Source organism: Danio rerio, chromosome 20 (genome assembly GCF_052040795.2).
Source record: "Danio rerio strain M-AB ecotype USA chromosome 20, GRCz13ab, whole genome shotgun sequence".
Lineage (NCBI taxonomy): Eukaryota > Metazoa > Chordata > Actinopteri > Cypriniformes > Danionidae > Danio > Danio rerio.
Genome location: NC_141040.1, coordinates 32,037,568 through 32,051,692, shown reverse-complemented (window position 1 = coordinate 32,051,692; position 14,125 = coordinate 32,037,568). Strand labels below are relative to the sequence as shown.

The window sequence follows — 14,125 nt, the reverse complement described above, 5'->3', positions numbered from 1 at the left end:
TCGAGGTATGCTGCTGCATACGGCTGGTGGGGTCTCAGCAGGATGTCCATCATACGCTGGAATGTTGCTGGAGCCCCGTGGAGCCCGAAGGGAAGAACCCGGTATTGCCAGTGCCCACCGGGAGTGGAGAAGGCGGTTTTCTCCTTGGCGCTTTCACTTAGTGGTAGTTGCCAGTAGCCTTTGGTGAGGTCGATCGTGGATATGAATCGGGCTCCACCCAGCCGATCCAGCAGCTCGTCCACCCGAGGCATGGGGTACCCGTCGAATTTGGAAATTTCGTTCAGCTTCCTGAAGTCATTGCAGAAGCGGAGGGTGCCGTCGGGTTTGGGGACCATCACTATGGGGCTGGACCACGGGCTACGAGATGGTTCGATGATTCCCAATTTCCTCATCTTTTGGATCTCCTCGTTGATAGCCAGCCGGCGAGCTTCTGGTACTCGATAAGGCCTCTGCCGGACGATGGTGCCAGGTGGGGTGATGATGTCGTGCTGGATGATGGTGGTTCGGCCCGGTTTCTCTGAGAACACATCCTCGAACTGACCGACCAAGGCTTGCAGCTCCGCCTTCTGATTCGGTGAGAGTTGCTCACCTATGTGGACAACGGGAGAAGTTTCTTCTGAGAAGGCAACTAGATGACCTGGAGCTGCAACCCATTTCTTCATCAAGTTGATGTGGTAAAGTTGTTCTTCTCTTCTTCGTCCCGGCTGACGGACTCAATAGTTTACCGGCCCTACCCTTTCTACCACTGTATATGGCCCCTTCCAGGATGCCAAAAACTTCGAGGTGGTGGTAGGTATTAGGATCATTACCTTGTCCCCTGGGTGAAACTCTCTGGGTTGGGCGGGCCGGTTATATAATCGCTGTTGGGCGCGCTGGGCTTCGGTTAGATGTTGCTTGACGATGGGCATGACTTTCTCTATACGTCCTCTCATGTCCCGTACGTGCTCAATCACTGACCGTTGTGGGGCTGGCTCTTGCTCCCAAGCTTGACGAGCCACGTCCAATAGCCCTCGTGGTTGGCGGCCGAACAGCAATTCAAAAGGTGTAAAACCTGTAGATCCTTGGGGAACTTCTCTGATCCCGAAAAGCACGTACGGGATCATGAGGTCCCAGTCGCGCCCATCCTCTGCCACCACCCTGCGGAGCATCTGCTTCAGCGTCTTATTGAAGCGTTCCACCAAGCCATCAGTCTGCGGATGATAAACAGAGGTTTTTATTTGCTTTACCTTAAGGAGGCGGCAGAGGTCTGCCATCAACCGGGACATGAATGGGGTGCCCTGGTCGGTCAGTATCTCTGCTGGTATTCCTACCCGGCTGCATAATAAAAACAGCTCCTTAGCGATTGCCGATGACGTGGCTTTTCTCAGAGGGATCGCTTCTGGATATCTGGTGGCGTAATCGAGGATGACAAGGATGTGTTCATGTCCCCGGGCCGACTTCGGCAAAGGCCCTATCAAGTCCATGCCAATGCGGTTGAAGGGCACCTCAATGATGGGTAATGGTATCAGAGGGCTGGGGGGTGGTCGTTGGGGAGACGTTCTTTGGCAGATGTCGCATGCCTGACAATACCTCTTGACTTCTCCATCCAACCCGGGCCAGTGGAAACGATCTCTGATCCTCTTGATCGTGTTGGCTGCTCCTAGATGTCCTGCCATCGGGTGAGTATGTGCCAGTTCTAGAACAGTCTCCCGTTTGGTCCTCGGGACGACCAATAGCGTCTTCGTTTCCCCCCGCCTCTCTGCGACACAGTACAGCAGACCATTTTGCACAATAAAATGTGGGAGGGGGTGAGGGCTGGGAAACCGTTCGTTACCGTCTATGATCCGGACTTGTGGCCAGCAGTGCTTCAACGTTTCGTCTTCACGCTGTGCTCTTCCGAAATCGCCACCTGCGGTAATCTGTTGGAAGAGATCATAGTACAGGTTAGCCGATGATGACTCACCCCCTCTGTCGCTCTCGGTGGCCATCAGCGCTGGTTGGCGGTCCCGTGGAGCCCGTCCCTTGCTGTTCTTCTTTGCCCGAGCCGATCGAGCCTGATGGTGGGTGAGGAGATCATCGAACCCCGGCCAGTCTCTGCCCAGAAGGAGGGGTACTGGAAGATCTGGGACCACTCCTACTTCGATGCGCCAGCTTCCCGACTTCGTCGCTATGGTGACTCTTTGGGCGGGTACGTGGCGGGTATCACCGTGTATGCATGTAATCGGTATTCGACCTTTCCCTTCTTGATGGTATTTTAATGTGTTTGGGTGGACCAGTGTTATTGCACTTCCTGTATCCAGTGTGGCCGTCTGCGTTTTCCCGTCTAAACATACTTTTCGGGTGGGAGCTTTGGGAGGGACGTTGCGGTGTACCACGCACCCTGCCGTCCAGGCCGGGGTCGAGTGAGTTGTTGGCTCTGTGGGCATCGGCTCGTCGACTGGGCTGGGGACCGCCGGTCTGCTGCCTGGTCTTTCTGTGCCCTCCACCGGTCGCCATGGCGCATTTACCCTCCGGGGTGGCAGAGCCGCTCTCTCCCCAGTCTCCCGGGCCACGTGAGCTTCCGCCAGCTCCACCGCCTCCACCAAAGCGGCCAGCGAGTCGGGGTTCCTCATGCTGGTAAGTGTGCGGAGCCGTCTGGGTAGCGCCCTCATCATCTTTTCAATGACTACTTTCTCAGCGACCTGGACTGCGGTTGGATCTCCTCCCAGTAACCATAATCTTCCCAATCTGGATAAGTTGGCTGCTTGGGTCCGAACCGGCTGTTTGTCATCATATGACCACTGAGAAAATTGTTGTGCTGCGCTTATATTGGAGAGTCCCATTCTGGCGAGTATCTCCTTTTTCAATGCTTTATAGTCGTCATTTTTCGGTGTCTCTAATGCGAAATAAGCTCTTTGAGCTTCTCTAGTCAGGAATGGCGCTAACATCCTCGCCCAACTTTCCTTCGGCCATCTCTCTCTTTCCGCAATTACCTCAAAGGTGTGCAGGTAAGCATCAATATCGTCCAGGTCGCTGAGTTTTGTGATAAATCTATGGGCGCTCACCTCAGAAAACTGGCTGGAACCGGCCGCTTGGCGGAGCTGTTGTTCCATAAGATCTTGTCTGGCGGTGAGTTGTTCAGTTATCACTTGTTGTCTTCTTGAGATTTCCGCTAGATGGCGTACTACCTCTTCGATCGACATGACTCAGGAGGGGATGACAGCCGAGTAAGAGAGCGTGAGTGAGAGAGAGAGCGGATGCCTGTCTGTAAACAGAAGAAAAACAGAGAAAATTCAGTGGTTACTTCTTCTTACTGGTAAGTGCTGAATTTTTTTCCCTCTGAAAAAGCGCGCATTCTCCACCAGTTGTAGCGAGGCAGAGGGAAAACAGCGGCACAACAGGATGAGTTTACAGACAAGTCCCCGGAGGGTGCTTTATTTACAAAGTGAAGGTGTTGTAAAAGGTGCTCTTCTTTAGGGTGAGGTGCTCTGGTGCTCCGGGAAGTAGGTGAAGGACAGTGAGTAGTCGGGTGAAGGATCGTCACGAGCTGGAGTCCGCTAAGGAGAGACAGAGAGACAAGCATTAGCACAGGGAGTCATAGAATGAATGAAGCTCATCTTCTCCTGGCGTAGGTTGGGCTTATATGTCTCTCCGCTTGATGTCCTCCAGCTGTGTGCGATCCTGGCTTGATGAAGGTCCAGCTGGGTGAAATTAGCGACCAGGGCGACGTGGCATATAATTGCTCGCTACAATATATATATATATATATATATATATATATATATATATATATATATATATATATATATATATATATATATATATGTGATTTTTATTATATTATATGATATGATTATATTATATGATATTATTATATATGATTGCATTTTTGATGATAAAGTAGATCGAAAGGCAGAATCATGAAAAAAACAGTACTGTAGTGTGCTATTTCTGATAAAGTTATTGATTTAGTGCCAAGAAGAAATTCATTTCATTTTCCTTCGGATTAATCCCTTTATTTATCAGGGGTCACCACTGCGGAATAAACCGCCAACTTATTTAGCATATGTTTTACACAGCGGATGCCATTTCAGCTGCAACCCGGTACTGGGAAACATCCATACATACTTATTTACACACATACACTACGGCCAATTTAGCTCACCTAATTCACCTACACCACATGTCTTTGGACTATGGGGCAAACTGGAGCACCCGTAAGAAGAACAGGCGAACATGAGGAGAACATGCAAACTCCACACAGAAATTCCAACTAACCCAGCTGGGACTAAAACCAGTGACCTTCTTGCTGTGAGGAAACTGTGCCAATAGGTCCAAGAAGAGATTAATATATTCTTAATAAAGACAAGTACAAATGCTTTAAGGCCCCTAAACTGCACAGCTTTTTACAAAGTTTTTTGTTTTTGTTTTTACTTCTATTTTTATTAATCAACGACCTGAATATAATTTTTTATTTTATTTTATTTTTTTTTAGCTTAGGCTGAATTTTCAAGCGTGTGTTTCTACATGAATTGACATGAATTGATCCCCCCCCCCCCCCCCCAAAAGAATAAAGTAAATAAAGTAAAATTAATCTATTTTGAAAAAAAAAAAACTATTGTAAAAACTATTGAAAATTTGTATTATATTATTTATATTGTTGGCTAAAAATGCTTAAGATATTTAATATATTTAAACAGTTTTTGATGAATAAATTATTTATTTAAACTTCAATAATTCTAATGAGACAGACAGACAGTCAGACGGACGGTAGGTAGGTAGGTAGGTAGATAGATAGGTGGATGGATGGATGGATGGGTAGATAGATGGATAGATAGATTTTATTTGACTAAAATATTATGTTTTGACTTATAAGAAACATAATGATGATAGAAGTTTGTAAAGATAAAAGTTTTTACAGATTTCGAACATACATAATAAACAAGCTATAGGCTATATTGTACTTACTGAATTTACTGAAGTCTCATAAAACCAGTTTATTTGCATTCACCGTCATATCTCTTCTAATTATACTTTATGTGTCTTACTTTATAGAGTAATTAAAAAACTGTTAAAAAGTTGCTTTGACCTACAAAATCATTAAAAACAGGCCTACAGTGGAACAAGGAAAACTTTCATGTATTACATTAACACCTAAATTAGTTCATGAAGCACTTTAACTTACAAACACTAGCATGCAGTTATTCAAAACAGATGCTTCTCTTAAAACAGAGATGAACATTTTTTTATTCAATGCTATTTTTAGTGCTCTACTGCCATCCGATGGCTACCAGTCTAACTACAGAAGACTCCAAAGATCCTAATCTATCATAAAAATAATCCCTCATATCATTTTCTAATTCCTTTTCTATTACGTTTTTATCTTCGAGTGCAGTCTGTGATTATGGAGCGGCTTCTTGATCTTAAGTCTATCAGTATTAAGCTTCTCAAGCAAGCAGCAGGTGTGAAGTCAGCAGATGAATTCATGCGGGTTTCCTTTTCTGCTCTCATTCTGGCCCTTTACTTTTTTCCATACAGGGCTCGGGGGGAAATTCAGTGAGTGTGTTCTTTTGTTCCTCTGCACTAATGCCACATGTTACACTTCCTCAACCCAGATGAACTCTTGACTAATGGAAAATTATTGAAAACAGGAGTAGATGCAGGAGCAGGAGGTTGAAGACATATCGCTCGAATTCAGCGAATGGGGGAACATTAGTATCTCGGATTGAGGGATGGAAGTTGCAGGTCAGCCTGTTTAGATTCAAGGTGCTGCACCGTAAAGTCACATGGAGTTATTGTGGGTCATGGGAACCGGGCGAAGGGAGAGTGTGGTGTTTATGTGACAGGGCTTCCTATTTGAGCGTGCCCTGCTCTCTGGAACCTTAATGGCTTCCCTTTTCCCAGGCTGAGCTGATAAGGGCTCACAGTGCACTTCATAAGAAGAAATATGCCAGGCTTTACGCATACAAAAAAATCACACACATTAAGTAGATTTAAGATTGCAGGGTTGAAGGTTGTGTTTAAAGAACATTTGCATGCCTCTGAAGAATTCCACATCATGATAAAGAGGTTGTTGAAAATGGGCAATTAAAATGATGCTGTTATTTATGCATGGTCAGAACAGGACATACTGTATGAGGTTACGTTTACACAAAAAGGATTTTTAGAGTAATCAGCTTAGTCCATCAAGCATCAATTCAAAATCTCCACCTTAAAAAAAGCAACTCAGTTTGTAGCTCGTGTTTAGAGAATAATGGAGTTTAAAGACTTGATTTATACCCTAACATACACATCAGCTTCATTTATTCATTCATCATTCATTCATCATTCAATTTCTTTTCAGCTTAGTCCCTTTATTAATCAGGGGTCGCCACAGCGGAATGAACCACCAACTTATCCAGCACGTTTTTACGCAGCTGATGCCCTTCCAGTCGCAACTCATCTCTGGTAAACATCCACACATACTCATTCATACTCATACACTATACGGACAATTTATTCTACCCAATTCACCTGTACCGCATTACTTTGGACTGAGGGGAAACCGGAGCACCCAGAGAGGTTTCATTAAACTAACCAAAGATATGAATCAGTCCACTCTAAATAAAGCAAATGATACTAATATAAACATTGTCCCTTTAAACCAGAATTCTAAATGCGCATTCCAAAATAAAGATGTTTTGCTGCCTATCAAAAAACATGCAAAAAAACAGCAAAACAATCTAAATCGACATAAAATTAGTTTGTTTAAATAAAGGCAGATATGTCAATTATCCTAAAGGCTGAACATCCACTACTTTTTTCCACCACTGTACATAGTCAATATGAACTGTAATGTGCACTGACATGAATCTTATGACATGAGAGTATTTAAGAATTGTCATATTTGTGTGAACTATCCCTTTAAGACAGACAAATAAAAAAATAATAGCATGCACATAATTATGTGCTTTGTATATTAATTATTTATTGCAATTCCACATTAGCATGTGCATCCATATCAAGTATGTGTGTTAATATATGGAACATATTTACATTTATGTTGCTAGCCAACGTTCTTGCTGAAGTTTGCACAACTGATGAAAAGAAAATGAGGCCAATTAAGACTCAAGGTTTCATCCTTGAGCCAGTTTTATTTTCATTATATATGCGTCCTTTAGGCAGCGTAATTCAGAAATACGACATGAATTACCGTGAATTATCAGAACACACCCTCAACCATGTACCTAACGCCTCACAGTAGACCCTTAAATATACTGTATATGTGCATATATATCAGAATTATGAGACCCCCTTTGAATTTTTATTATTATCATTTTTTATATTTCCCAAATGATGTTTAAAAGAGCAAGGACATTTTCACAGTATGTCTGATAATATTTTTTTTCTTCTGAAGAAAGTCTTATTTGTTTTTTATTTTACTTATTTTGTAATTTTATGAACAATTTTCAGGTCAAAATTATTAGCCCCTTAAGCAAATGAGTTAATTAGAAATGAGTTCTTAAAACTATTGTTTAAAAATGTGCTGAAAAAAACCTTCTCTCCATTAATAATAATTCAGGGGGGCTAATAATTCTGACTTTTTGACCCCTTGTTTCTTTTCCCCCCAATTTCAGTTTAAAGGAAAAAATAATTTTTCAACACATTTATAAACATAAAAGTTTTAATAACTCATTTCTAATAACTGATTTATTTTATCTTTGCCATGATGACAGCAAATAATATTTGACTAGATATTTTTTAAGAGACTTCTATACAGCATAAAGTGACATTTAAAGGCAGGTTAGGGTAATTACGTAGGGTAGTTATTGTATGATGATGATTTTTTTTGTATAGACTATCGAGAAAAAAAACATAGCTTAAAGGGGCTAATAATTTTGACCTTAAAATGGTAAAAAAGAAAAAAAAAAAAAATATATATATATATATATATATATATATATATATATATATATATATATTTTTTTTTTTTTTTTTTTTTTTCTTGCCAAAATAAAACAAATAACACTTTTTCTAAGAAAAATATTATCAGACATACTGTGAAAATTTCCTTGCTCTGTTTAACATAATTTGCGAAATATTAAAAAAAAAGAATAAAAAATTTTAAGGAATTCAAAGGCTAATAATTCTGATAGGTATACAGTATAAATAAAGGGCTACTGTGAGGAATTAGGTACATGGTAGAGGGTGTGTTCAACAGCCCTAAATTCAGAACATTACAGTAGGTAGAATTATCTAAGAAATAATATTAAATACTCTTAAAGCAGACAATACTAGAAGTAAATAGAGTAATATCTCTACACAATGAAGCAAATATTGCAAATTGTCGATGTATACATTATAGATATAATACAAAATTCCTCATATCACAGGAAGGAATTTCAGAAAGAAACATCACAGTATCATGACAAATTACAGTACATAGGGTTCATCAAGGTTTCATCCTTGGATTCATTTTATTATTGTTTGTCCAGCATTGTAAAATGGATGAATGCATTTAAAAAAAAAAAAAAAGGATAAAACTAAAATTCTTATGAGTAAAAATAATGCACATGAGCAAGAGAGGACTGAAGCTGAATTGTGCTTTACAAAAAAAAAATTAAGGCTCCTGGGTGTTTAATCCCAAAATCAAATGACAAAAACAAGTAATCATCAAGTTTATATACTGTAGAAACATTGCTAGGATTCATTCTTAAAAAAAAAAGTTTAACGATGCTAAGAAACTAATTCATGCATTTATCTTCTTTCAATTTGATTACAGCAATGCTGTGTACACTGGTTTACCTAAGGGTTCTTTGCATGGAGCATGAGCAGCTAGAGAATTAATGAAATTGAAAAAATGAGAACATATTACACTGGTTTTAATAGATTTACATTGTCTACAATGACTTATGGCAGTTCATTACACTGTGGCGAAATAAGGGAATAAGCCAAAGGAAAGAGAGTAAGTGACCATGACTTCTTTTTAATGTATTTGCTTATACTCGTTTTTGTTTACTTTGTTCTCTGCATTTGCTTATGCATGTTGATTCATTTAAAGTCCTGAATACCTTATGATGACATTGTTTTTAAAGTCTGTTCTTCTTTTGAAGCACTTTGAGGTGTAAAAGTATAAAAAAGTATTATACAAATAAAATTTTATGACTATTAATGCATAGAAAGCTTAAACTGATCAGTTTAAAATGGCATATAAAAAGTTTAGTTGTCATCATGTTTAATAAAACGGAGATAACAACATGTTCTAGACCAGCAGGTGGTGCAGGAGTTCTTCATCTGCTTGTACATTTTAGTTCACATAATTTGACCCACCAGGGGAAAAAAATGCTTCTATTCACACAAAATGTAATTTCAGAAATGCATCAAATAAATATAAATCGCAAGCATGATGGAGATCACATTATGTGAACTGCTTGACTGATGTTCACTATTTAAAGAATCCTCTCAGTGCATTATTGTACGCACTGCACTAAAATACAATGATCTATTCTAGAGATTTAAGCACATACAATGTAGGAAGGAAATCTCAATATATGCTTTTAGTCTAATTGAACGCTGTCCCAGGAATTCAGTCTATTTAAAGTGAGCACTCCTAAATTCAATAGCCCAGGAAAGAAAGAAAGACAGAAAGAACGAAGGTTTCTGGGTAATTTCCCCAGTGGATGGCCATCTGAAGGTCAAGCCCTTTGCTTCTTTTATTAAAAGTACTTTGTCTCTCTGCTGTTTGCAAAAGCATTACAAACCAAGCAACAAAAACATCTATTTTCCAAGATAATGATCACAGTTTCAAATGTTCTGTCATTCTCTCCAGAACTGCAAGGTGATTGTGAAGCCGCTGTAGTGTGAAAGCGCTTTGGAGAATCACTTGCTGTGAGATTCCTGCGTCTGCTTCTTGAAAAAAGTTAATTCTTCAGAAAGTAAGAGCCATTCTGCTACTCTCTGTAGGCAACAAAAACTCAATCACATCCCAGTTCAGACGGATTTTATATCACTTGAGTAGAGGAAATTGTAAAAGATGTCTAGTTTTATTAGCTTTCTAAACTTCTTACTAGAACGAGCTACACAATATTGCCATATCGACAATTTAAAAAGATCAAAAAATGCACACCAGACTGTTCTTGCTGTGATTTTATTTCTCTGCACTGACTGCCGGCACTTTACCTGCAGTTTTTCATCCACTGTCAAAGCATTAGCATAAATGGCATGCCGCTACGCAGGCATCTGTTAATAAAACGGTCATGTGTACAACTATCCACACCAATTAGATGCTAATTGAGAAAGTAATAGATGGACAGAGGCACACTGAAGCCCGAAGAGTGATGTAAACAACATTTCCTTTTTAAAGTTATATTTATATCTCTCGGCCTGCTGTCACCCACAGGTCTGCATGCGGTCTTCATCCCCCGCAACAATGCTACTGATTCTGAACCTGATGATTGTCTAATCACAAAACCTGTAATCGTAATCACAGGAATTAGTCTACAGGAGAATGATGATACTTGTAGTTAAATAAAAATATGGAATTCATCATTTACATCGCCCACGAAAACAAAACAACATGTAATTTACCAGAGGTTGTGACAGAATGTTAATTGCTGCAATCTACTGAAAAATTATTTTATTTATATTATTTTTTTTTTTTTTAAGTTGAGTGAATGATTCAATGTCTCACTCATAAAGACTACTTTCATTACTGGATAAATCAGCATTATAAAACAAAGTTTCTAAAGAATGATTTAAGGACAGATACCGTAATAACAATATGAAAAATCAGTTGTCTCCACCTACTGGTGTAACATAAAAAAATATGCATTTGAAGCATTAACCCTCTGGGTTCTGAGTTGATTTTGGGGACCCAAAGAGGTTTTGACATGCCCTGACTTTTGTGCTTATATCGGCTAATTATTACATATTATTGACCACTGTTACATAGTATATGAAACATGTATTTTTGTGTATTAATCACAAATTGTTCTACAAAAATATATGGGAAATATTGATGTACATGCTTGTGTTTTTTAGAAAAAAAAAAAAAAAAAAACACTGAATGGGCCTGAATAAGACGTTTGAGTAACTAGTCTTGTAAGCTTGGATACTTTCCTCTTAATTATGTGAAAATTATTCTGTTCTTTCATTCAATGAAAACATTACTGTCACGGTCACACAAGAAAGACAAGGAGGATTATCTCTTTTCATCAATTTATTCAAAACAGTGTTGAAAGTTCAATAGGATAAGCAGGTAAGTGATATTCTTGGATGGAGAGCAGACTTGTAACCAGTTCACAATGCAAACAAGGATCTTCATGCAACCACTAGGGTATAAAGTCACTTCCTTTAATCACAGCTTGTGCATCCACAAGTTTAAGAGAAATGACAATAGGAGAAGGGAAAAATCCACAGAAGAAAGGGAGCCAGGAAGAAGGTGAGGTGAACCATCTGACTTCGATTCCAGCCACCGAATGACTTGAATCGATGAGGATTTATAGGGCGCTTGATTGTGCAGCTGTGTCTGATCAAAACTCAGGTGAGAGTGCCGTCGTAATGAGAGGTGGCTGGTGAATGACAGCAGTGATTGGAGCTGAATGAACGAGCTGGTGAGTGAGAATGGTGATATGTGCAGCAGAAACCAGCTGAGGATGTGACAATTATAATGATTTACATTTTGTAAAGTTTGTGTTGGGTCAGGGTGATGCAGTGGTGCAGTGGGTAGCGCTGTCATAAAGGTCACTGGATTGAATCTCAGCTGGGACAGTTAGCATTTCTGTCTGGAGTTTGCATGTTCTCTCCGTATTTGCATGGGTTTACTTCGGGTGCTCCAGTTTCCCCTCCAAAGACATGCACTATAGGTGAATTGGGCAGGCTAAATTCTCCAGTGTATGTGAGTGTATGGGTATTTCCCAGTGATGGGTTGCGGCTGGAAGGGCATCCGCTGCATAAAACATATGCTGGATAAGTTGGTGGTTCATTCCACTGTGGTGATCCCAGATTAATAAAGGGACTAAGCCGAAAAGAAAATGAATGATGAATGAATGCTTTGGGTCAGCACAGCTGTATGCGTGGGTGTGTCTATGATCATGAATAACTCGCACCTGGAGAGACAAAAGCACCGACTAGCTAATGTTCACCCATTAAGGGCATTGTAAAACAATGTGCAGCTGCAAAAGCTAGCCCAATCTAAATGCTTGTATTACTTGCTGTCTCATGACCATATAAACGCCATGGATAAACAATGTATGTGTACTTTTACAGGATGCACAAGTAAATATTTGAAATGTTATAAAACATGTTTGTAAAACTGTTGCAATAAAAAACTTTCTTGCGCATAAATCCAGCATTTAAAGGGATAGATGAAATGAAAATTACCTCATGATTAAGTTGGCCTCAATCCACCCCATCAATTCATTCAATTTACAAGGGAGCTAATACATGTTAGGGTATAGCAGTTGGGATACAGTTTTAGTCTATCATTGCTAGCTTTGTTTTACAGTACCCTGGAACGTTAGTCTATTGTGAACATGCACACGACAGTTAGCGGAAGCTATATAGAGATAATAATAAGTGTTAGTTCAACCAAAAAATTAAAATTATGTTATTAATTCCTCACCCTCATATGATATACATTTATATGCTTTAAACATTTTCAGCAGAATTGTGTATGTCAGCTTTTATGTCAAAAGATTAATGTAAACACAGCTCACTGTAAACGTTCTTAATATGCTTAAACCTTTTCTAACATAACAACGGATTACCTTAGTTTGAAGTGGTATTTGTAAGCAATTAAATGTAAGCAGAATATGGCTGCTTGGGAAGCATAGAGTGCCATCTACTGTTAAAAACTAAGCTCAGATCGATTAAAGAGAGAATACTGATGAATTGTGAAAATCTTCAGAACTGATTTCTTTAAAAATTTACCTCAGCTTTAGAAATAACAATACTGTCCAGTCAAAAAGACTAAATACTGAAGCAATTTCCTACACTGTGAAAATTATATGATTAATTAGTCCTGACAGCAAATGTTTTTTTAAGTAATTGTAACTTATGAAAGTAAGTTAATCATCTTCTAAACTGTTACACAAGCTGTTTTAAGTCAGGTTAATATAATATGAGTTCAATGGACTCATAAGTTTAATCTGATTCAGCTTAAAAATTTAGGGCAACCAGGATTTTACAGTGTATCTGCACATGCCACTTGCTCCGGGCATTATGTATGCATATTTGAATATTCGCTGTGATCATACTTATCAAAGGTTAATTAGACATTGGTGAATATGATCACATACTTGAATCAAGATCCCAATCATTTTATGATAAATCAAAAACTCTATCTGAAGCATAAAAAAACAGTCCGCTCCTATTAGCATGTGCATCCTCAGTAATGATAATCCTACCGAACAACCATGAATTTGTGAGCAATCACGGTCATTATGGACAATGCAATGTTAACAAACGTAAAAAGGTTATCCTGTGCAGGGTCTACTAATTGATGCAGAAGTTTTTAATGAGGAGCATTGAGAAACGGACAGTAAATGTCAGGTATAAGTGCTCCACCCCTTGCAGGAGAAAATGTCAAGGATCTATGGCAGGAAAGGAGCATGGGTACGCCATCGCTTACGGGTTCATTTTCTACTGCATAATTGCAGAAGCCTTCTCTCTAGTTAACACTGCTTTTTTGAATGTGAATAATATTACAAAGGTCAACCTTACTGGCGAGCTCACTAGCATAACATACTAAAGAACAGTGGAAAGAAAGGGGACTGATTATGTGAGGAAAACATTTTCATTATTTTAGAAAGACTTAAAGAGTGGCCTGTTAGTCACATGGTTCCATAGTCATGCTACATTATAATCTCATTTAACAGAGGCATAAATGAAATATATCAAATTTATATAAATAAAATATTAAAAATCTTTACTGTACAAAGAAGAATTTATATGATAAAAATATTAAATGAAAACATATTCAAACAGTTGGATTATTTTTTAACAAATGACATTTTTGATTAAGAGTGAGAGCAATGACCTTTACATTACAACCGATTTTTATTTCACATAGCTCTTTTGTAGTTTCTAGTTCAGGGTGTCCGCGGGGTCTTAAAAAGTCTTAAAATGTCTTAAATTTCAAAAGCAAAATATTAGGCCTTAAAAGGTCTTTAATTTACTAAAATTTTAT

The 14,125-nt window shown here is 39.1% G+C and overlaps 1 protein-coding gene across 1 annotated transcript; it reads right to left on the bottom strand.

Moving 5' to 3' along the window:
• Positions 1-617: 617 nt before the first annotated feature.
• On the bottom strand, positions 618-3,716 carry LOC141379279 (protein NYNRIN-like). Its single transcript, XM_087298302.1, has 2 exons — positions 2,553-3,716; positions 618-2,033 (listed from the first exon to the last, which is right to left on the bottom strand). The coding sequence occupies exons 1-2, from the start codon at positions 3,159-3,161 to the stop codon at positions 714-716; spliced, it is 1,929 nt and encodes a 642-aa protein (XP_087154428.1). The 5' UTR covers positions 3,162-3,716; the 3' UTR covers positions 618-713.
• Between the last annotated feature and the right edge of the window lie 10,409 nt (positions 3,717-14,125).